At 33.6% G+C, this 24844-nt stretch overlaps 1 protein-coding gene across 1 annotated transcript; it reads right to left on the reverse strand.

The window, feature by feature from the left end:
- Positions 1 to 8454: 8454 nt before the first annotated feature.
- On the reverse strand, positions 8455 to 13501 carry LOC105766560 (F-box protein At3g58530). Its single transcript, XM_012586052.2, has 12 exons — positions 13276 to 13501; positions 13130 to 13189; positions 12868 to 12951; positions 12429 to 12559; positions 12241 to 12316; positions 11375 to 11445; positions 10972 to 11058; positions 10803 to 10875; positions 10652 to 10719; positions 10498 to 10566; positions 9990 to 10095; positions 8455 to 8866 (listed from the first exon to the last, which is right to left on the reverse strand). The coding sequence occupies exons 1-12, from the start codon at positions 13438 to 13440 to the stop codon at positions 8801 to 8803; spliced, it is 1056 nt and encodes a 351-aa protein (XP_012441506.1). The 5' UTR covers positions 13441 to 13501; the 3' UTR covers positions 8455 to 8800.
- Between the last annotated feature and the right edge of the window lie 11343 nt (positions 13502 to 24844).

A 24844-nucleotide genomic window follows, 5' to 3' on the forward strand; every position in this document is an offset into this window, starting at 1 on the left:
TATATATAATATAAAATTATTATAACAAAAAATAAAAAAAACATACCTTAACACTCTAACACTTTCTCCCTAAAGCTCCATTAGAAACACACTTTTCCTTCCAAAATTCCAACATTCAAAAAAAAAAAAAAAGAGTAAACAATTTTTTTTTGTTTTTCTTCCTCAGTTTCGAACTGAGATAAGGGACCAACGGTTTAAGTAGTAAAAAAGAGAAAGGAAAAAAAATGAAAGTTGATAAAAATAGCTTCTGGGGGGGGGGGGAGGAGAGCCATGACTGATTGGTCACGTCGGTGGTAGAGTTATTCAAGAGGTGTCGCTTGACACACTGGCGACAATAAAAAAAGTTATTTTTTTCGTTTCAAAATTTTTTCTAATAGGCTTTATTTTTTAAAAAAAAAAATCAAGTAGTATCGCTTGACACATCGGCAACACCAATAAAATAATATTTTTTTTCATTTTTTCCCCACTGGGTATGCACATATTTTCATGAGTATTTTTATAAATATATATTGGTACCACCTGACACAATGACAACACCAATAAATTTTTTTTAATAACTTGATGATTGTAGCATGATTGGGCAAAAAGTGAGGTGATACCGTCTGACACACCAATGACACCGAAGAACACTAACAAACACCCTATCGTCGTAATTAATTTATTCCCTAACTTATTTTTATAATTAATTAATTTTTTAATATTATTTTTATAAAAAAACCGGGAAGAGTCTGAAATATTTTTCCAATTAATATTTTAGTTAAAAATATTATTACGAATTTTTGACAGAACTTTTAAAATTTATAAGTGATACCAGTATAATTTATGAAGAGAAGTTGGAATTTTTTTATATGGATTTTTTTAAAAAATTGGCTTTTTAAAAATACAATATTAGTATTTTAAAGAAAATTTTAGAATTTTCTAATACTATAATATTTTGTTGTTTTTGAATGTTCATTTAATAATATTTTAAAAATAAACAATTTGTTTATTTTAAAATAGTCAACTCAATCGTTGCTTATTCAAAACATTTTGGTTATCTTGAAAGGAGCTAAATCTCTCTCATAATCTCATGATACAACATTTACCTTTTAAGTTAATTTATATATAAAAAATTAAATTACCTATAGAGGAACTATTTTCTAGAGAATGACTTATGCTTTTCAAAATGATAAGTTATTCTACAGGAAAAATGACTTATTTTACGTTAACCTGTAAGTCATTTTCTGTTGACCAAATTATTTTCTGTGAAACAAATACTATCAAAATACAGAAAATATTTTTCGTAAAATCTTTTACATGTAAACAAACAGACCCTTAAAGAGTTTAAAAATAGCACAAACTGGGGTTGGAACTTGAAGCAATAAAGAATACATGATATAACAATTTTAGGTAAACTATAAAAATGGTAACTAAATTATTTCATTTGTTCTATTTTGGTCATTAAACTATTATTTTTCTGATTTAGTCATTAAATTTTTCAAATAAAATATTTTGATCACTCAAAGCTAATTTGGGTTTTTGGTCTAATAACAAATTTAGCCCCGATGTTTACATGTTATATCAATTTGATCCTAAATATAAAATATTCAACAAATTTAGCACTCAATGTTTACAAAACTTGTCATTTTAGTTTGAATTCTAAAAGTTCAATAAATTTAGTCCTCAAAATTTACAAAATTTGTCAATTTAGTTCGATTCTAAAAAATTAATAAATTATTTTTGGTCATTTACAAAATTAATAATTTAAGCTTCTTAATCCAGAAATATTTGCTTTAGGTTTCAAAATTTTATATTTTATCCTACAATATAAAATTTCTAACATCGTCTTTGGCATAAATTGTTTCTATACACCCTGTTTACCAGCCCAAAACATGAAAAAGAGAAGAAAGGAATGAAAAGAACATTGTATAGTAATGATATTTAAAACATTACAATTGATGAAGCAAAGTTGATTACAAATCTTTGGTAGAGGCTGCAAATACTAGCCAACCAAGTTATAATAAAAAAAAATCACCAAACAACAAAAATTCAATACTTGAAATAGAGAAAAAAAAGTGAGCTCAAGTTGTCATTTCTAGTTTCAAAACAAAAGATAAAATTTAGTTATAGATAAAGTTATATGAATATTTTAGAATTCAAACTAAAATGAAAATTTTTGTAAATATTGAAGGAGTAAATTTGTTATTAGACAATAAAAAAGCTCAAATCAAGTTTGAGTGACCAAAATATTTGATTTCGAAAAATTTAATAATTAAATAAAAAATTAATAGTTCAGTGACGAAAATCGAATGCAAGGCAATAATTTAGTGACCTTCTTAGAGTTTACCCGTTTCTTTATTTCTCTCAAAATGCAGTAGCTAGTGCCTAAAAGACTTCGCAAGCCCGATAAATCATTTCTGAATTAAGCATCTAGCACCAATTAGTAATTCAAATTTTGTCACTTTTTTTATAATATTAGTGACTGTTTTGTTATTTTTTAAAAGTTGAGTGATTGAAATGAAACTTAGGTGACTGTTTTGTTAGCTACCCCAAAGTTGAGTGACTGTTGGTGTAATTTACCCTAAATTTATTTGGTTAAATTCTGCTAGTAGTCCTTATACTTTACAAAACATGTAGTTTTAGTCCATATATTTTAATTTAATCATTTTTAATTAATGTATTTTTAAAATTTAAAATTTCAATCCTCATCAAATGGTAATCATTAAATTCAACTTAGGCTATTTCTAAAATCTAATGCAACAAACATAATATCATGTGTAATGCCAGCTATTTCTAAAATCTAATGCAACAAACATAATATCATGTGTAATGCCACGTAAACTTGTTATTTTCATATATTACTTACTAAAAGTCTAATTAATGAATTACTAATTGCCGCTTGTGTCAAAATTGAAATTTTAAAATTCGAAAGATAAAAGGATTTATAATGATCTAATTGAAAAATATGAAGTAAATTTACAATTGTATGCATAGTACAAAACTAATAATTTGATTTAATCAAACAATTTAACTGCTACTATTTGGTTCAGAATTGAAATATAATTGTAAGATTAGATATGGTAATCTTGAAAGCGTTCATATTATTGAAAAAGGAAACATGAAAGAGACAATTACAATATGCATCAAAGTTATTCTATTATTGATGAACACTGAAATGATAAAACAAAGCATAAATGCCTATATTTATAGGCTTACAAAGAAACTACCTCAACACAAAAATAGCTAACAACTTATTCAATTAAATTGAAAATCTGGAACTACAAAGATTCTACCAAGATACTTGGTCAACTAAACTCACTACTTTGAATTAATTCTCAACACTGTCACTTAATTCAAAGTTGCAGACACCAAGTAGACTTCTAAAATAGATGAACTTCTCCTTTGATAAAGGCTTTGTTAACACATTTGCTAACTGCTCTTGGGTGCTGTAATACTCTAAAGATATCTCCTTTTTTGCTACCAAATCACGAATGAAATGATAATGAATATCAATGTGCTTTGTTCTACTATGAAATGTTGGATTCTTTGTCATGGAGATAGTTTATTTGTTGTCACAAAATATCTCTGTTGCACATTTATGCTTTTGTTGAAGATCAGCTAACACTCTCCTTAGCCAAATAGCTTGACAAGCTGCTATAGTTGCTGTTGCATACTTAGCCTCTGAGGTTGACAATGCTGTTGTAGCTTGCTTCTTAAAACTCCAAGTGATCACCCCTGAACCTAGAGTGAAAACATTTGCTGATACATTTTTTCTATCATCTAAAGAACTTGCCCAATCACTGTGAACCCACACAATCTGAAATTTGAAGTTTTTGAGTACCAAATGCCATACTCCAAAGTTCCAGCATTGTATCGCAAGACTAGTTTTGCTGCTCCATAATGAACCTTTGAAGATTGTTGCATAAACCTAGAAATAACACCAATAGGAAATGCAATATTGGGCCTAGTGTGAGTCAAATAAATTAAACCTCCAACCAAGCTTCTGAACCTCCTTGCATCTGCATTTCTTCTCCACCTTCTAGCTGAAATTTCTCATTGATATTCATGGGTGTAGCTGCAGGCTTGCAATTAAGCATGCCAAAATTACTGAGAAGATCCTTGGCATATTTTCTTTGTGAGATAAAAATTTCATCTTCAGCTTGATGAACTTCAAGACTAAGGAAATAATGCAATAAACCCATATTTGACATCTCGAATTCATTCATCATTTTAGACTTAAAGTCATCAATAAGAAAGTTAGAGGAACTAGTATAAATGATATCATCAACGTAAGACAAACAATAATGAAATCATTTTTACCTTCTATTTTCACATACAAGGTGGACTCATTCTCACTTCTCATGTACCCTTTCTTCTGAAGATACCCATCAATCTTGTTGTATCATGCTCGAGGGGCCTGCTTCAATCCGTACAATGACTTTTTCAACTTGTACACCTTTGTTTCATTGCCCTTCTCTATGAAACCTTTTGGTTGTGCTACATAAACCTCCTCTTGCAAGTCTCCATTGAGGAAGGCTGGTTTGACATCAAATTGATAAACAGGCCATTGCAATTGTGCAGCCAATGTTAGAACAAGCCTCACCGTTTCGAATTGAGCTACCGGAGAGAAGGTTTCTTTGAAATCAACACCATATTGTTATGCATAACCTTTCGCCACAAGACAAGCTTTGTGCTTTTGGATGCTTCCATCTACACCAAAGTTTTTCTTGAACACCCACTTCAAACCAATTGCATTTTTTTCTTTCGATAAGTCGACCATGTCCCAAGTTCCATTCTTTTCAATAGAAACAGGAGAGAAGGTTTCTTCGAAATCAACACCATATTGCTATGCATAACCTTTCGCCACAAGACGAGCTTTGTGCTTTTGGATGCTTCCATCTGCACCAAATTTTGTCTTAAACACCCATTTCAAACCAATTGTAATTCTGTCTTCTGGCAAGTCGACCATCTCCCAATTTCTATTCTTTTCGATGGATTTCATCTCCTTCATCATCACCTTTTGTCATTCTTCCTTATCAGCAGCTTCTTCATAATACAGAGGATCTGAAACAGTTAGAGCAAATTGACAGGATGTATAAGTGTCATCAGTATATTTCGGGTTCAGCTTTCCGACCATTGTTGATCTCCTTAGTGGAATTGGTTCTTCAGAAGACTTTTAAAGTGTTATAGATGTTGCTGGTGCCGACTCTTATTTTTCATCTGGAGAATCTTCAATGGGAAAAGAAATCTCCTGTTGTACCTGCTCTACAGTCATATTCCAGCATGCATTTTCATCAAACACTACATCTCTTCTACTTGAAAATTTTCCACTATGAGGGTTATACAATCTATATGCTTTGGATTAAGTACAATAACCAATAAAAATACATTTTTCAGATTCTTCATCAAGTTTTTTACGAGCATGAGATTTTACAAAGCATAAGCAACACACCCAAAAATTCTTAAATGACTTACATTGGGTTTCCTACCACACCAAGCTTCATATGGAGTTTTGTTCATGATAACCCTTGTTGGCGAGAGATTCAGTAGATAGGCTGATGTTGCCACAGCTTCTGCCTAAAACTGATTTGAGAGTCCTTTTGCTTGTAACATGCTTCTCGCCATTTCCACAACAGTTTGGTTCTTCTGCTCAGCGACACCGTTCTGCTCTGGAATGTAGGGAAATTGTTAACTCCCTACGGATGCCGTTGTCTTCACAAAATAGATTGAACTCTTTGGACATGAACTCTCCTCCTCGATCCGTGTGAAGAACTTTGATATGGCAGTCGCTTTGGTTCTCCACCATAGCCTTGAATTTTTGGAACTTTTCCTAAGTTTTTGACTTGTTTTCTAGAAAATACACCCAACTCATGCGGCTATAATCATCAGTGAACAATAAGAAGTAACGGCTCCCATCCAAGGACTCGGTTTGCATAGGACCACATAGATCAGCATGAATTAATTCTAAACATTCAGTAGCTCTCCATGCTTTTCCAACAGGAAATGGCTTCCTAGTTTGCTTTCCATAAATGCACCCCTCACATAAATCAAGAGAGCCAATTTTTGGTAGTCCAAGAACCATACTTTTATCACTTAGCAATTTTAGGCCTTTAATATTGAGATGTCCATACCTCAAATGCCATAGCTTCGAGTCATCCTTTGCACTTGCAGCAAGAACAAAGTTCTCCATGTTTGAAACATCCAACGGAAACATCTTGTTTGGAGTCATGTGGACATGGACTTGTTTGCTTGACTTTTTGTTTTTGATGATACATGCATCATCATCAAATATGACAGAATATCCACCAGCCATTAGTTGTCCAACACTCAATAAATTGTATCTTAAATCAGGAACAAATTGAACATTGTCCAAAATTTTTCCTTCTCCATGGCTAGTAAAAAATTTCACCGTGCCTTTTCCTTCAACTTGCATCTCCCTTTTGTTCCCAAGCTGCACCTTTATCTTTTGTGACTCATCAAGCACCTTGAACAAGGATTTGGTGCTTGTCATATGATTCGAATAGCCGCTGTCCACAAACCACAAATCACTTGGCTTATGGTTAGCATCAATACAAGCCATAAAAAGCTTGTTTTCCTCATCACTTTCTGCTGCAAAGTTAATTTTTTGATCCTTATACCAACAATTAGCTTTTATATGCCCATATCTGTTGCAATGATAACATTGTATGCCATATTTTATGCTACCTTGCTCATTGTATTGCCTCTGTCCATTATTCCTTCCTCTGCCTCTACCATAACCCACGACCACCACAAAATCCTCCTTTTCCTCAATTATTGTTTGTTGAACTGTCATTCTCGCTTTGATTTGTGAATGTCTCCTTCACTTGAAATGCCTGCTCTTCGCTCTTTTTTGCTGATTTGCTAATTTTCGCCTCATGAGATTAAAGGGACCCCATCAGTTCATCAACGAAGAGAACTGGCAGATCTTTGGATTCTTCTATAGCAGCCACAACATGATCAAATTTTATTGTCAAGCTTCGGAAAACTTGTGCTACAATTATCTCATTTGAAATTTTTTCGCCGTAAGAGTGCAATTGGCTGACTATTGTGCTTGTTCGTGACAAAAAATCAGCAACTGATTCACCATTCTTCATCATCAAGGTTTCAAAATCACATCGTAGTGATTGCAATTTCACCATTATAACCTTTGAATCACCTTGATACTCTTCCTGCAAAATTGACCATGCTTCATTCAATGTGGTTACTGCAGCAATTCGTGAGAAAATAGAGTCATGAACCGCTTGCTGGATAATGAACAATTCCTTAGCATCGTTTTTCTTGGTTGCTTTCAATCTCTTTTCTTCTTCTTCTTCATCAGGTTCAAGTATGTCAGCGAACCCGTACTCCACCAAGTCCCATAGCTTTTTTGATCTGAGTAATGTCTTCACCTTGATGCTCCACCACTCACATTTCTCACCATTGAAAATGGGTATGAGTGGTTGAGAGGAAGAAAAATCAGCTGATGCCATTCCAAGAACACACATCTCTTCTCTTGTGTTTCCCAAATACCCAAAAAGGTATTTCTCTCAAATACCCAGTGGATCCAAACCTAACTTTCACTCAATTGCCTAAAAGATTGAACCTTGCTCCGATGCCAAATTTATCGAAGAAGGAAATGTGAAAGAGACAATTACAATATGCATGAAAGTTATTCTATTATTGATGAACACTGAAATGATAAAACAAAGCATCAATGCCTTTATTTATAGGCTTACAAAGAAACTACCTCAACACAAAAATAGCTAATAACTTATTCAATTAAACTGAAAATCTGGAACTAACAAAGATTTTACTGAGATAATTGGTCAACTAAGCAACCCACTACTTTGAATTAATTCTCAACACATATATGAGTTGCAAATCGAATGATGATTCATAACAAATCACTAAAGAAATGGATTATAAGACATTGAGTACTATTATAGATTTGCGAATTGACACATTATGAAAATGTGTTTGAGATAATAATGATGCTATGTTTTGAATCTCAATGATGAAATTAGATATGATAGTATAAAGCCTTGCAGATATATTGAGATAATCATATAAATTTTATTATAAAGTATTCAGTAATGAATTAGAGACAATGATCCATATTATACATTTGATATACACGTATATACATTTCATAATAAGTTTACTTTATTTGTCATTGTTTATTTTCATGCGCAATGATGAGTAGGTCTCATGGATACAAAAGTTTGATAACTCATTTCAAAAGTACAAAATTAAAATTGAACAAATTGGAAAATATATAAATTAAAACTGATCAAATTAAAGTACAAGGACTAATTTTATAACTTTCACAAAGTACAATGACTAATAAAATAATTTAACCAATAAATTTAAGTATGTTTATGGGAATGTTAGATTCTCCCAAATCGCAAAATATATATAACAAGACTTGAGTTGTGCCCTGGGGGAATATATGCAACGCAAATAACAACTGAGCCATTAAAACTGTAAACAAAAGTATTTCCATTGATGAGTACTGTCAAATGTGAATCACAGGCAGTCAGATACAATTCATGTAGAAATTAAAATGCAGCAACAGACTTGGGTAAAGGTTCAGAAAATTTGTCATTTTTCCTTTCCTATTCCTAAATTCAATTGAGGCCTCACTCCAGTAAAAGCAGTTCTACTGTCATCATTATAATTAATTTACATGTCTACAACAAGGCAATGCGATTAATTCTCTATTTAATACCAGAGGCCTATGCTACATAATCCCCCCCTCCCCCCCTTTGAAGAATGCATCATCATTTTGATGTTACTCTTGCAAACTTAGCATACCATCAGATCAGCTATGCACTTTGAAGCATCTCAGATATGGGAACAACTTAAGTAAATCATCGCGGCTCCGTCTCTGCAACCAATATCAACATACATTTAGCAAAAGAATTTGACAGAAATTATTAGCAAACTTTGTAGTTTACGTAGGAAGGAAATGTTGCAGCTTCTCAAAAGTGCCATCATGTACAAATAGCTATCTACTGTGGGGTTTGAGTACTGCAGGCATGGACACACATTTGAGCACCCCGTAATATAGTAGTTTCCAATAGTGCATGTTCTGTTGTGCCTTCACATTTGAGCAATACCATTCCAAATGGGGTATATTTTTATGTTACTCAGATACGGTTGGAGTATCAGATACTGGTATATGTCCAACACAGATATGTCCAATTTTTGCTAAGTTTTTCATGTATGGGTCATATCCCCAACCTCATTTCCAGATATGTTTGACATGGGTACTTCCAAGAAAAATAAGTTAGAGCAACACGGGTATATTCATCTACCTAAGAGTGTGTTTGAATGAGAGGTTTGGAAGAGGATTTTAATTTCTATCAAGATTTTTAAATTTTCAAAAATGAATTTACTTGTTTGGATAAAAATAATGAAGAATTTCAAAATTTGTAAAAATATTCAAAAGGGGAATTGAATATGCGAATCACACCGGAAGTGGTGGTTTTCAAAGTTTCTCATAATCTTTTTTCCTTTAATACACATGGTCCAACTATAAAAAAACACTTAAACTTCAAAGTATCATCTTTATTTAATTCCAAATTTCCAATATACATCTTTTATATATATATTTTATATTATAAAAGATATTTATATATTTTACAAATCTAGTTATATCCATATTACATATGTTTTATATTATTTATAATATCATTATTCTTCTTTATAATTATTTTCTTTTAGTTTATGAAATTCCAATAGCCCAAAATTTTCTAAAAAATATTTATTCAAACACAATAATTAGAAATACTAGCATTTTAAAGTGATTGCCGTTTTAAAAATCTTCAAAAATTTAAAATTCCTCGACCAAACACATCTTGAGAGTAGAACAATATCTAAAAGCAAGGGAGTTCATCTTTGATAGGATTACAACAATAAAGATTCTTGATTAGAAAATAACTGTAATAACTTTCCTATAAATAAGCAGAGGACAAACAGAATGCTTTATAGACAGAAAAGTTGTTTACCTTAATACCAATACATCCATTAACATCAAGAGTCGTCATCGTATTTGCGCACGACTTGGAAAGGGCCTCAAGGCACTTGTCAGTTACCCCAACTATCCCAAACAAACTGCAACACATCAGATAAAAACTTTTAATTGAGAAGAATTTATAGGCTAAAGGGCGACTTTCGGATCATCTACATATCAGCATCAGATGCTCATGTGCTTATAAATTTAACCATTCTCATATCTACATGCTTCCCTATAATTTATTCAGCCAAATGACAACAAAAAAGAGTATGGAGAAATGGCTTTTTCTCAGCTTGTCAACTTATTATATCGTAGAACTGATTATTTCATGCTATTATCAAAGAAAGTTGAAATTATTAGTAGGCATCTAATTTTAGTGACATTAAGAGGAGAGAGGTATCGCCATGCAGAGTTTAAAATAATAATGATAACAATATTTGCAGACACAAAATACTTGTAATGGTCCTTACAAATTAAACAATATTTCGCTCAAGATTTACCTGAGAAATTCAAGGGATGTGCAACTTTCAGCAATATCTATGACCCCTACATCAGTGACTCGTACACACCTATTAAAAGAAAGAAACAAGACCCCCTGGCTTTTACATTGTATCAGATTAGAATACAGATTTGTATAGGAGACGATTCACTAACCATGTTAAATTGAGAGACACAAGTTTCTTGCATTTAGCTATACAGGAAAGTCCGTCATCCGAGAGATTCTGGTGATCAAATATTTCATTAGTAGTATCCATTTCTACAAACTTCATTCTGTTGAAAAATTTTCAGAAACCTTAGTTTTTACCTGGGCACCACATAAATCTAGGAATTTTAGATGAGATAGAACAGATATCTTCTTGTAAGCTTCATCTGTGAAGCTGCACAAGCAATGAAATAAAGTGACACAAGTTAGGAATCTCAAGCCTGTAAAGAAAAATACCCAAAGACTACCGTGGGAGGACATTATAGCATACCTGGAGAGTGCGTAAAGATTTAAACTTTGGAGAAAGGAGCACTTGACAAATACTTGTTGCAAGCCACTATCTGTCATCTTGACACACCTGGAACCAGATAATAATAAGACACAAGCATCCCCAACAGGTATAAAAACAAGAAGTATTCCATAACAATCTTCAAAAACGAAGTGAAAACAACATCAACAGAGTGAAGTGTCAATTTCTTTTGTGAGAGTTGAACTCCCATGTTAACTACTGACATTTATCATCTAGTCCCTACATTAAAAAAACAATTGCTGAACTATAACTGAAAAAGTAGCAGCAGAGTATATAAGATATGTAAAAGCCGATATCACACCAGACATTAGTAAATAATAATGAACAACACCCAGTAAAAACTAAGCCAAGAAGATTAACATACCTCGTCAGATTCAAAGACTCCAGCTCGGGGTAATTGTCAGCTACTAATTGCAAACTTTTGTCTGATAAATGCTGTAATTGCCACATCAAAGTACTTCATTCAAAGAAAATAAAAAAAGGATACCATACATTGACTTGCACAACTGAATAGTGACAAGAATGTGCAAACCATAAACTATTTAAATGGATGAAACCAAATTGATAAAAGTTTCACAGTAAAGTAGTGAACCAAACCCCTTGCACAATAAACCAGGTAATATGCAAACTAACAACTTTTTTTTGGTGAAAACCAAGTTTGCAAATAATCATGTTTGGATATTCAAATCAACTAAAACAAAAACGCATTATTCTGCACCGACATTCAAATGGATGTATGCAATCTCTCTTCATTATCCACTCTAATATGATCCATAAAATCATAGGCCATGGTATCTTTAGTGCAGCCTCCAGTTGAATATGCTTTTTCCCCATTCTCTTGATACCCAGAACACCTAAATCTCCAATCACTCTTTCAATGAACAATAATGCAATTTTTCTCTTTTTGCATATAAATCATTTCATCCCTCAACTTTCCTAACTGCATCTTTTTCCCTCGGACCCCCATTGACACTTCAAATTCGTCCCAAAATCTATTTTAGGAAGACAAGGTTTCACAAACTTTATCCCTAGGAATTTCTCCAGTTCATTCAATAGAATCATCCTTAGTGTAACTTAAACCGACTGTATTGCAACCCTCAGGCAATAGGCCTTGTAGGACATACAAAACAAAGGTGTAACATAAGCTGAGTCAAATCTCTGTCCCCCTCATTGGATTGATGTTTATATTGTAGAAAAATAAGTAGAATCTACATCAGTGTCATCAAATACCTTACAGCCACTAAAGTTCAAATCAACTATATATTTGCAGTTCTTCACCAGATGCTTCACACCTTCATCAGCGGCCCTGAAGTTCAGTTCCATGAAAAGATGCATTAGAATTATAAATTAATGAAATATTGCTTATAAGAACACAAGTCAGAATATATCTGTACTAAACAAGGGAAATCTGAAAATACCTTACATTCCAATAAATAGAAAAAACCTTCAATTTAAGACAACAACTGGTTATAGCTTCAATTCCTTTGTCAGATATCTTTTGGCAGCCATTCAGATTTAAAGACTCAAGGTCTTGAAGAGATCCCAAACACTGAAATTCTTAAAATATTATAAAAAAAAATTCAGGAGATAATAGAACAATTAACCACACTTCATAAGCAAGATAACTATAAGTGAAGTGAACTACTAATAGGATCCAGAAATATCCAACAGCCTTTTACATCTATGAATCCATTCAGAGCATAACACTATAATTTGAAATCAGGTTTGATTCTAAGATCTCAATGGCATAAATTCCATCCAATTGCAACATAAATCATCTAGCCTGTACCTTTCTGAATTCTTCAACAACAAAGGAACCATATAAAAAATACAAAACAGAACTGCACAATATTTTACCTTGCTCTTAATGACTTCTAGATGATCATCATCTATATCTTGTGCAAATTCAAGGCTTATTTGTTTCACATGCTGGTATCTTGGCTACAAAGAAAAAAGCAAAAAAAGAAAAGAAAAAAGGAGAGTTACTTTAACACTTTATATACATAACCTTTTATCTAATTGCTAACATAAACCCAACGTACCGATACTAAACGGATTAAAAAACAGAACGTATAATTTCAGAAGTTAAAAAGTAAAAGAAGATGAGAAATTGAGAAACCAGTGAAAGCGCAGCTATGAGTCGATCTCCAGCATTATTCATCTCACGTAGATCAATAGACTGAAAGAGAAGAAGAAATAGTGAGATCTTCAAAAGCAATAAAAATTTTAACAAAGAAAGAAGGAATTTAGAAATGAGAAAAGTACAAGCCAAAGAGAAGGGTAGGAAATGAGAGTGCGGTGAATCCAAGGGCTGAGAAGGAGGAGAGAGATGAGGTCTCTTTGAGCAAGCCTTGTGCTCACTATTTTCATCACTTTTGGTACAGTTTCTTTGTTCCATATTGATGTCTGCTCTTCCCCTTCGCCTTCCATCTTCTCTGCAAATTTAGCCCAAAACTGATGTTCGGTTCTCTTAGTTATTGTATGTCCTTTCCCCAATTTTATTATAATTATTATTTGGTAAACTATATCCTTGAGCCTAAAATAGTATCATTATTATTTTGTTTATTTTAATTTTAATTTTATTAATTTAATTACTCTAATTAATATAATTGTTTGAATTGGTCACTATCGTTAAAAATTTCGTTAACCCATTAACGGATGGTTCACATGACATTTTCTTAACTTTTGTATAAACTTAGAGACTTCTTTGTAATTTATCCAAAACACCTTATTTTTTTATCTATTATTTTTCCCCAGGAAATAAATGACAAGAAGAAAGAAAAAAAAAGAAAGAAACCTTACATGCTTTAGTCTTATGCTGCAAATAAACTAAAAAAAAGTGTTTTGAACTAATTACACAGAGGTCCATAACTTTAGTCAAGAGTAAAAAAATAAATGGCATATATAACACCCTGGTTCTGGCAAATATAAGATCTAGTGCATAGTATTAAAGAAGTATTATTAGAGAAGTAGCATTCGCCCAAATGCTCCCTTTGGTGTATAGAGTGGACGAATTTAGATATGTATATAAGTGAATGAGGGTTCCATGTCGGATTATTATGTTATTGGCATATAATTGTGGTTACGTAAAATGGTTTTGAGGGTATAAGTTTACACCAGTGGTATAGTACACCCTGTAACCGTGGTCCTGTGCTAGTTAAGTTACAAGGTAAGCTGGTTAGGAACTAACCGAACGAGAACTAGAAAAGTTAAATGCTAAGGAAATAATCGAGTGAGTTTCTTGGAAGTGGTGGATTTTGGATAAGACAACTTAGTGTGGATGTGACGTTTACTAGGTTTCAATAAAGACTTGGGTTAAGTTAAAGGGAGAACTCAGGTTGGGTTAAGGGGAGTTATCTTCTTCCCTTTTTCTTTAAAAATTAAGATCCAGGGTTAAGTTAACGGAAGCATTTCTTTAAGTTGGATATGAAACCTTAGATTCTATTAGTGATTTCTCTGTGTTGAGGTAAGTTCTATAGCTCTAAGAGGGTAGATCTGCATGAATGCCTTAACAGGCATGGCCTTGTATATAGGTTATTTGTGTTTGAGATGATGGGAAAGGTTATTTGAATGGGTTTTAATAGAAGCCTTTATGGCGATCTTTGAAAAGGAACACTTTCGTGGCACATCCTAAGGAATAGCTTTTGTGGCAACTATCTGATGGGAACGCCTTTGTGGCGAATCTTGAATGAAATACCATTGTGGCGCAATGTGAAAGGAAAGTCTTTGTGGCGTATCATGAAAAGAAGTGCCTTTATGGCGTGGTGGGAAAGAAAAGCTTCTGTGGCGAACTCTGAAGAAACTATAGATATGGCAGAAACTGAAAGAACGGTAAGCATAGTAAACTTTAGAAACAAAAGTCATTATTGAGACCTCTAAAGGGGATGACCCTTGTGGCGTACTCTATCAACATTGCTCTGGTGGCGAACTCTGAAAGGCATGCACTCATGGTACGTAATAAGAGGACTCTCAATGGCGTATAGTAAGAAACATCTCTTGTGGCGAACTCTATGTCAAATGGATGTGGCACGAATAAGACTTGTAAGTGTAATCAGTACGATTTGTATGACTCAGAATCGATGAACTTCAATAAACTAGGGTACTAGATTTTGGTCCTATAAGGATAACAGATTGATAGTAGATAGGGAAGTTATAAGTTAGCTCATGAAGCATAATTCCAAGAAAGGATTTAAATCATAAAATTGGTAAGGGCATTAACTAACTATGTGTGTAACCAATTATGAGTCTCAATGGATTGACAACCTAGGAATTATGAAAGTAAAAATGGTAGTCATTTGGGCGAATAGATCTCTAGTCAAGGAGTAGATAAGGAAAGGTAAGAAAGTATTCGCCAGAATATGTGACGAATCCAAAGAATGAGTCAATTAAACTTAAAGAACAAATCTGAGTAAGGACTATGTTAGGTGAGGTAAGAAATGAAATCTCTATTTGTGTGTGTGGTCTTCGTGAATGACTAAAGAAATGATGGCTTAGAATATATACGCAATAATAACGATACTCTGTCAGTATGGACTCTTAAAATGGGAATGGTCAAGGAAACATGAAGAAGCAAGGTGAAGAACGAGAGTAATGTATCGAAAAGGTGAATAAGTAAGGTATGATCTCAGAATAAGGCATGACGTTTATGGTATAAAGAACAAAATCCTAGAAGGGTATTCATTCGCCAGAGTTAAGTTAAAGGTTAAGGACGAAGAGATGAATAAAGGAATTATCAAATACGACTCAGTTATTGATGTTTGCCTCATTTAAGTTCACATTAACTTACTTCTGTGCCTTATGTTTCAGGTAAGCTAATTTGGGATTACGCTTGGAGGGATAACGCCCGGGCTTCGCTAAAGGAGTGGCGAGACAGACTATTATGCAAACAGAGCATGATAAGCGATGTGTTCAAAGCATGGATGGATGTTGGTAAAATTCAGTGTTTTAAGGTACTTACGTTAGATCTGGAATTAAACATAGTTATCACTATGATTTAATCATCTTGCATCGTGCTTGAAATCATTCATCACATGAAATTCGGTAATTCAATTCGAAGTTTGAAATTTTGTAAAGTCATAAATAGAAATTTATATAAGTCAAAACTAAGTTACATTCATACTAGGGTGTGACACCTAACACCTGGATCCACCTAGATCTGGTTCATCAAATCAGGTTAGGGCGTTACACCACATCAACAATTCGTTAGTGGATTGATAGATTTGTTAACGACAGTGACCAATTCAAGCAGTTATCTTAATTAGAGTGACTAAATTGATAAAAAAAATTAAAGTGACCAAAATAGGAACAACGCTATTTTAGAGTGACTTGTGGTGTAGTTTACCCTTATTATTTATTAATGAAAATTTTAATTCCGCAAAATTAACCCATTCCTGTCCATTAAGGTTTTTATTTTTTTTTATAATTAAGCATGAGGAATAGGATTGTTTGGGATTGAACCTAATCACTCGTACCTACAATGTAATACTTTTGCCACTAAGCAAAGAGGTTGTTGACCCATTAAGGTTTTTATATTTTTGCTTTCAAAATAATTTATATTTCAATATTTTAGTATTTATTGAAATAAGTTTAGTTTTTTTTTCACAATATTTTCTTTTTAACGATATTCAATAATCATAGATAATGAATTCAATTAATTTATTTTTACACGTGTCATTGGAATTAGAATAACTATAGTAGAATGATTAAAGAATGTAGTATTGAGTGATGTTTAAAATTCTTGTTAGACATCGTTTGATACAGTTTAAATCCTATCACCTTCATCCCCATCTCAGTATTGTATAAAAAACACATTAACACTACCAAGTTTTACATTACATTTATAGATGTTGAAATTTTTGTAAAAACATTGATTGTAGTTGTAACCAATTATTGAAAGGGGAAACATAAATTTAAATTGACCTCACCGCTAGACTTGTCCAAGGGTTGGGTAGCTCGCCTTTGGACAAAGATTTTTGTGTCTCGGATAGGCTCAAATTCAATTTAAATAATATATTTTTTAAAATTTAAATTCAATTATAAAAATATATAAAATATCAACTACAAATATATTTTTATTTTTTGAATAGTAAAACTAACTTTTTGGACGGATTAGACCGACCTAAAAATGAGCCTGGGCTTGAAATTTTTCTGGAACCAAACCTCAGCTTGACTCGACCCATAGATACTTGTATTCGACACCAATAATGTAATGCCCAAAATTTTTCGGTTCCCCATATGAGTTTCCAAAAACTTTATCCGTACATCTGACGAGAAAATTCATTTTTAGTGTATTAAATTTATTTTTGGTCTATTGGGAAGTTCTTAGAGATCGTATTAAGCTATTTTTAGAGTTTAAGGCTTAATCATATCATCTTCTCCATTCTTCTCTTGTACCCGGTCATAGAAAGAAAAAAAAGAGAACCCTTATTTCTCTCATTTTTGAATCTCTTAACAATTTTCAATCTCCACCATTTTTCTTCATTTCTTTTGTAACACCATATACTTGGCTTGGTCGTTGAGCCTGAATATCAGGATGTCACACCACCGTCACACATCATATTCATTACAAATGATCTCGCTAATAAGCAAGCATCTTCCATTTTAGCTTTTGTAATAATTACAAGTCATACATATTTCAGGAATCATTTAAATGTGCTAAACATTCATCAATCGAACTTAAAATAGAAATTAAACATGCATTAGGACCACTTAGAAAAAAATTCAAAACAATCACGTAGGTGTCGATACTGAGACTAAGGTATCAATAATTTTCTTACATGGTATCGGTATTGCTTGAAAAATCGGTACCAAATCAGTATTCTATTTGTAACAGCCCGTTTTCAGTGAAATCAAACTAGTGATTTCGGGACCACAAATCCGATGTCAAAAAATTTATTTCGGTACCAAATTGTTTTATGCTTATAAATTGAAATGGTAAGCTTTGTTTATGAATTACGAACTTACTAAGCATTGTATGCTTACTTCTTGTTATTTTCCTTTGTGATTTTAGATAATCGAAAGCTCGCTCGAGTTGGAAGTTTTTGGAGATTTCATCACACTATCCATCGGTTATATCGGTATATTTTGATGATTTTGAGTCATGGTTATAATGACATGTATAAATGTTTTGTTTTATGAATTTAGCCATTATGTGTGGCTTGTATATATATGTTATCTTGGTTGATGGAAATGATAAGGTATCAATGAATGGTTAGTGTGGAATGAATGTGGCATAATGTTGAAAATGGCTAGTTTTTGGTAATTTGGAAGTGAGCATCTTTGGCCAAATTAGTTTGGTACAGGTTAGTTGAGAATGGTCATTTTGCATTGGTTGTTTATGAGTTTTTGGTATAAAATCATTATGACAAATGTGTTAGTGAATTTGTTCATTTGGTAGTTAAATGATGATTGAATTGGATAGTTCCTTAGGTAAATTTGATTGTGCAAGTTGAGGTGCCATTTTGGCATATTGGTTGAATGAAAAGTTTCTATGTTGTGTAAGCTTGATTATGTATATGTAAAGTGTGTTTTAAATGCTTGATTATAGGTTCAAATGGCTTTTGCATGAGGTGTGAGTTTGGGTGAGAAAAATGGGTTGAAAATAGCTTATTTTTCGTCTACATGGGCAGAGACACAGACGTGTGTGACACACGGCCAGGTGACACGGCCGTGTGTCCCCTTTAGCTTGAAAAAGGGTTGCAAGTCAGGCTGTTACATGGCCTAGCACACGGCCTGGCACACGGGCGTGTGAGGTTACTTTGAAGGGTACATGGCCTAGCACACGGGCGTGTGGCTTGGTCGTGTGACCAAGTCAGAGAGTTACATGAGCATAGACACGGGCTGGGACACGACCGTGTGACCCCTGCAGTTTGAAAAATTTTAACTTTTTATAAAAAATTTCATATGTTTTTAATTTAGTCCCGATTCATTTCGAATGTCTTTTTAGGCCCTCGAGGGCTCGTATTAGGGATTGTGTGAATGTTTTTGATTGATGTTGCCATGATGTAACTTGTGATTTGTTTATGGTTATAAGTTGTTCATTGTATTACGTTAAGCTTCGGTAATGCTCTGTAGCCCTAATTTTGTGACGGATACGGGCTAAGGGTGTTACATTTATTGGTATTAGAGCTACAATTTAGTCGATTCTCGGGCTAAACGTAGTGTACGTGAGTCTAGATATACATGCCATTATATAAACTTTGATAGTGTGATAACTCCTGACATGTTTTGAATTATATTTTCTTATAGTAATGGATTCCAATCAAGCAAACTCCGATGATGTAGAAAGTAATGCGCAAGCCTGCATTCACGGAGCAGCGTCGACTAGTTCTAGGCCTGTATTTGAGGGACAGGGAGGAGAGGCTAAGGAAGCCTTCTTCCAAATGATGAATGAGTGGTTCACAGAGTTTGTTCAAAAAAATATGGCTGCTCAACGACCTCTAACCCCACCTATTCCCCAAACGATCCCCGTAGTTCCTTAAGGTTTAGAACCTTTACGTACGAGTAATCCACCTGTTGATAAAATTCACAAATATGGGGCTGATGAATTCAGGGCTATAGTAGATGATGATCCTGAGAGAGCTGAGTTTTGGTTAGAAAATACGATCCAAGTCTTTGATGAGTTATCTTGTTCATCGATCGAGTGTTTTAAATGTGCTGTATCATTATTGAAAGATTTAACATATCAGTAGTTAAACACGTTGATTTCTGTAGTATTGAGAGAGCGGATCACATGAGAATTCTTTCAAACCGAATTTAGAAAGAAATATATAAGTCAAATATTTCTTGAGCTTAAACAGGGCCATATGACAGCATCTGAATACGAAAAAGAGTTTGTCAGATTGAGTAAGTATGCCCGAGAATGTTTTCCAACCGAAGTTGCTATGTATAAACAGTTTGAAGATGGGTTGAATGAAGATATAAAGCTTTTAGTTAGAATGCTCGAGCTAAAAGAATTTGTTGTTTTGGTTGATAGAGCACACAAAGCCGAGGAGCTTAGTAAAGAGAAAAGAAATGCTGATTCTGAAGCCAGAGATTCAAGAAAGAGATCAACTGGGAAATCATATCATTCATTGTCAAAAGAGATCAAAGGATTACCATAATCGTTCAACTACTTCAGTGGGATATCCTAGTAGGGATCATGGTAAGCAACACACAAGTTCTAAAGCTCAATCTACATCAGTAGGAAGCGTTGGTAGCGTTAAGGCCAAAAGAACTGATTCTCAATGATGTGGACGATGACACTTTGGCAAATGTCGGATGAATGACAGAGCTTGTTTCAGATGTGGTTCGTAGGAGCATTTTATTTGGGATTGTCCTGAGTTACCTGAAAAAGAAAAAATTCAAACTGTTCAACCGAGCAATACAACTGCGAGAGGGAGACTTCTAAGGAACCCTAGAATTATGAATAATAGTTGAAGTGCGACTAAGGAATCAGCTGTGAGATACAAGGAACAAACACAAGCTAGAGCCTATGCGATCCGTACGTGTGAGAAAGCTTTTGCTCCAGATGTTATTACTGGTACTTTTTCTATCTTTGACACTAAAGTTACAGCTTTGATTGATCTTTGATTAACTCATTCGTATGTGTGTACGAACCTTGTGTCAAATAAAAGTTTACCTATTGAGTCCACTGAATTTGTGGTTAAAGTATCAAACCTTCTAGGTTAGTATGTGTTAGTCGACAAAGTCTGCAAGAACTGTCTTTTGATGACTCGGGGTTATAGCTTTTCGGCCAATCTGATGCTTTTGCCATTCGATGAGTTTGATGTGATTCTGGGTATGGATTGGCTTACTTTGCATGATACTGTAGTGAATTGTAGACGAAAGCTTATTGTACTAAAATTTCAAAATGGTGAAACACTTCGGGTTGAATCTGACAAGCCGAATGAGTTGCCTATTGTTATTTCAGCTATGACAACGCAAAAATATGTGAGAAAAGGTAACAATGCGTACCTTGCTTATGTTCTGGATTTTAAATTGTCTGAGTTGAAACTTGAATCAATGCCTGTGGTTTGTGAATATCCAGATGTGTTTCCAGAGGAGTTACTCGGGTTACCACCGATCAGAGAGGTCAAATTTGCTATTGAGTTGGTACCGGGAACATCACTGATATCAATAGCTTCGTACAGAATGGCTCCAACTGAGTTGAAAAAGTTGAAAGCTCAGTTGCAAGAGTTAACAACTCAACAAAGTTATGATTAAGAATAAGTATCCATTGCCACAAATCGACAATTTATTTAATCAGATGAAAGGTGTAACATTATTTTCGAAGATTGATTTACGGTCTGGTTATTATCATTACGAGTTAAGGATTCGGATGTGCCAAAAACCGCATTCAGGACCAGGTACAGGCATTATGAATTTCTTGTGATGTCGTTTGGGTTAACTAACGCACCTGCATTATTTATGGATTTGATGAATAGAATTTTTAGACTATATCTAGACCGATTCATCGTGGTTTTTATAGATGATATTCTGATTTATTCTCTTGATGAGTCTAAGCATGTCAAACATTTGTTGTATTGCAGATCCTGTGTGAGAAGCATTTGTTTGCCAAATTTAGTAAATGTGAATTTTGGCTTAGTGAAGTTGGTTTTCTGGGACATAAAGTATCAGCTGAAGGCATCAGAGTTGATCCAAGAAAAATGTATTGGAAGTTAGAAGTTTTCTGGGATTAACTGGTTATTATAAAAGATTCGTCAATGGGTTTTCGATGATGGCTACTTCGATGACGTGATTGTTACTGAAAGATGTGAAGTTTGAATGGTTCGAGAAATGTCAGCAAAGTTTCAATCAGTTGAAAGCACTGTTGATCGAGGCACCAATTTTAGTTCAGCCTAAATCAGGTAAAGAATTTGTAATTTTTAGTGATGCATATTTGAATGGTTTAGGCTGTATTTTGATGCAGGAATGTAAAGTGATAACTTATGCTTCCAGATAGTTAAAGCCGCATGAAAAGAATTATCCGACACATGATTTAGAGTTGGCAGCAAGGGTGTTTGCATTGAAGATTTGGCGACACTATCTATATGGTGAAAAATGTCACATTTATACCGATCATAAGAGTTTGCTGTATTTAATGTCGCAAAAAGATTTGAATTGGACCGAGCTTTGTATGGTGAAAAATGTCACATTTATACGAAGCTTTGTATGGTCGTAAATGTCGAACTCTTTTGTATTGGACCGAGCTTAGTGAGAAAAAGATACTAGGGGTCGATTTGATTCGTGAAATTGAAGAAAAAATGAAAGTAATCCGTGATAATTCGAAAGCAGCTTCAGATCAACGAAGTTGTTTGTAGATTTGAAACGTAAAGATATTGAATTTCAAATCGATGACAAAGTATTCCTAAAAGTGTTACCTTGGAAGAGAATTCTTCATTTCGGTCGAAAAGGGAAGCTTAGTCTACAATTTATTAGGCCATATGAGATTATCGAAAGAATAGGGCCAGTGGCGTATCGGCTAGCTTTACCGTCAGAGTTAGAAAAGATTTATAATGTGTTTCATGTATCCATGTTGCGACGATATTGATCAGACCCTTCGCATATAGTTTCTACGACAAATGTTGAGATTCAGCTCGACATGTCGTATAATGAAGAACCGATCAGCATTTCGGCACGAGAGATTAAAGAGTTAAGAAACAAAAGCATAGCTTTAGTATTGGCAATGTCACAAGATAGAAGAGGCCACCTAGGAACCCGAGGAAGCTATGAGAATGCAATATCTTAATATATTATCTGGTAAGATTTTCGGGGACAAAAGTTTCTTAGGGGGAAAGTTGTAATAGTCTGTTTTCTCTGAAATCGAAATAGTGGTTTTGAGACAAAAAATTTGATGTCAAAAAAATTATTTTATTATTATCTTAAGGTCTGTAGCATGATAGTAGCATCGTATAAAAATTTCATGAAGAAATTTTATCGTTTGCATGCTTAATTTGATAAAAAGGACTAAATCACATAAAGTGCAAAACTTGTGTTCTATTAGAAGAAGGTGTTCATTTGCTATGAAATTAAATCATGAGTAGACTTAAATGGTAATTAAACCATTAGTTTAAGTAGTGGACAATTATGGACACCATTAATGTGTTTAGTAAAGGTTATACAAGTAATTTAATAATTAAATTAACAAAATAAGTAAAACAAAACAAATTTTCCTTGTCTATCTTCTTCTAGCCGAATCTTAAAGGAGGAAAATCACCATTTTTGAACAACCAAGCATTCGACCAACATTTCCTAGTGCATGTAAGTGCATTTTTGTTCGGTTTTTAATGATTTCTACGTTTTTGGAGTCGTTGTAGCTTAATCTAGCTATCCCGGGGACTAATTTGTAAAACTATTAAGAGTCTAGGGTGTTACTATGAAGGTATGTCAGTTGTTTTTGATGTTTGAAGGATGAAAATGAATATTTATTGACAGTTGAGCAACTCTTGGAAAGGAAATTTTGATGAAATTGTCATTTAAGGATTTTATTGAAAAATAGAAAAATGTTCATGGTGAAAATGTGAAATAAATGAAATATAGGGCTTGTTAAGGGCTTATATGATATTCGGCTAGCATGGGTGTGGACTAAATTGCATGAATTTGCATTTTTATGAGCTAGGGACTAAATTGTATTAAATTTAAAATTTTAGGGGAAAAAGTGTAATTTTGCCAAAACATGATTTTTGGATTAAATTGAATAGAATAAAGTGTTAATTAGTTAAATTTGATTATATAGATCAAGAAAAGCAACGTACGGATTTAGACCGGGGAAAAGAAAAAGTATTGGATTAATCGATCGTAATTCTCCGTTCGTGTTTGAGGTAAGTTTGTATACTTAATTAACATGGAATTATGTTTGATTTAAATGCTTTTATGTATATTCTTGGTATTACAGCTCTACGGAAGTATCCAACGAAGTTTCGATGACTTTCGGATCTCGTTTGAACCCTAGGAATATATAGGATATGACATGTCATTAGGGGTTACCGTGTTTTGGGTGTTGGTCTTGTACGTCCTATCGTGGTTGAGTGACCGATTGTTTAACGTCATAGTAATAATGTGCAAGCGTACACTGTCAATGCAAGTATAGTAGACATATGTGAGTCTATCGGATATCGATCCCATAGGGATGGACGTCTTTTGTCTATTAATGTTGGTGCAATAACTAGATATAAACGAGATAAATTGTGAGGACAGTTGTTGATGCAATAACTTTAAAAACTTTAAATAAAATATGATGATGATAAAATGGGATCCCCAACATGAATCTTCAGCAAAATACTAAGTGCTCACAAGGTATAAAAGAATAGGTGATTGTCGATGCAATACAATTCAATGTATATATTTCCCAGCATTACTCCTCTATTTAATCTGAGACTTAAACATGCATATTAACCTCACCTTCTGATGAAAGCAATACGACACTATTAAGAACAAGTGGAGTAAATTCCTCTAATCCTCACTCAAGTTCCGTTGAAATGCTTGTTGGCTCAAACTATCACTACACTTTCCAGTGTCAGTGACTGCAATAACACTTCCGTGTTAAAAAACATTCAAACCCCAAGATTTAACAATAAAAACAAGATTAAATAAGATAACATTTCACCAAGAATTCATCAGTACTTCCATACAATCAGAAATCAAAGAGTAATCACCAACATTTAGAAGGAAATAAGAAAGAATCGAATGGAGAATACTATCCTTAGACAACTCGACTGAATCTCTCTATTCCCTCTTGTCGTGCACTTAGGTCTCATCATTAGGAGCTAGTCTGCGTCTGGTTTTCACATTGGCTCACCCGTGAGAGGCCTAAGCTACCATGGTTGCAAGCTCCAAGGTCGGATGATGAAGATGA

Source organism: Gossypium raimondii, chromosome 4 (assembly GCF_025698545.1).
Source record: "Gossypium raimondii isolate GPD5lz chromosome 4, ASM2569854v1, whole genome shotgun sequence".
NCBI lineage: Eukaryota > Viridiplantae > Streptophyta > Magnoliopsida > Malvales > Malvaceae > Gossypium > Gossypium raimondii.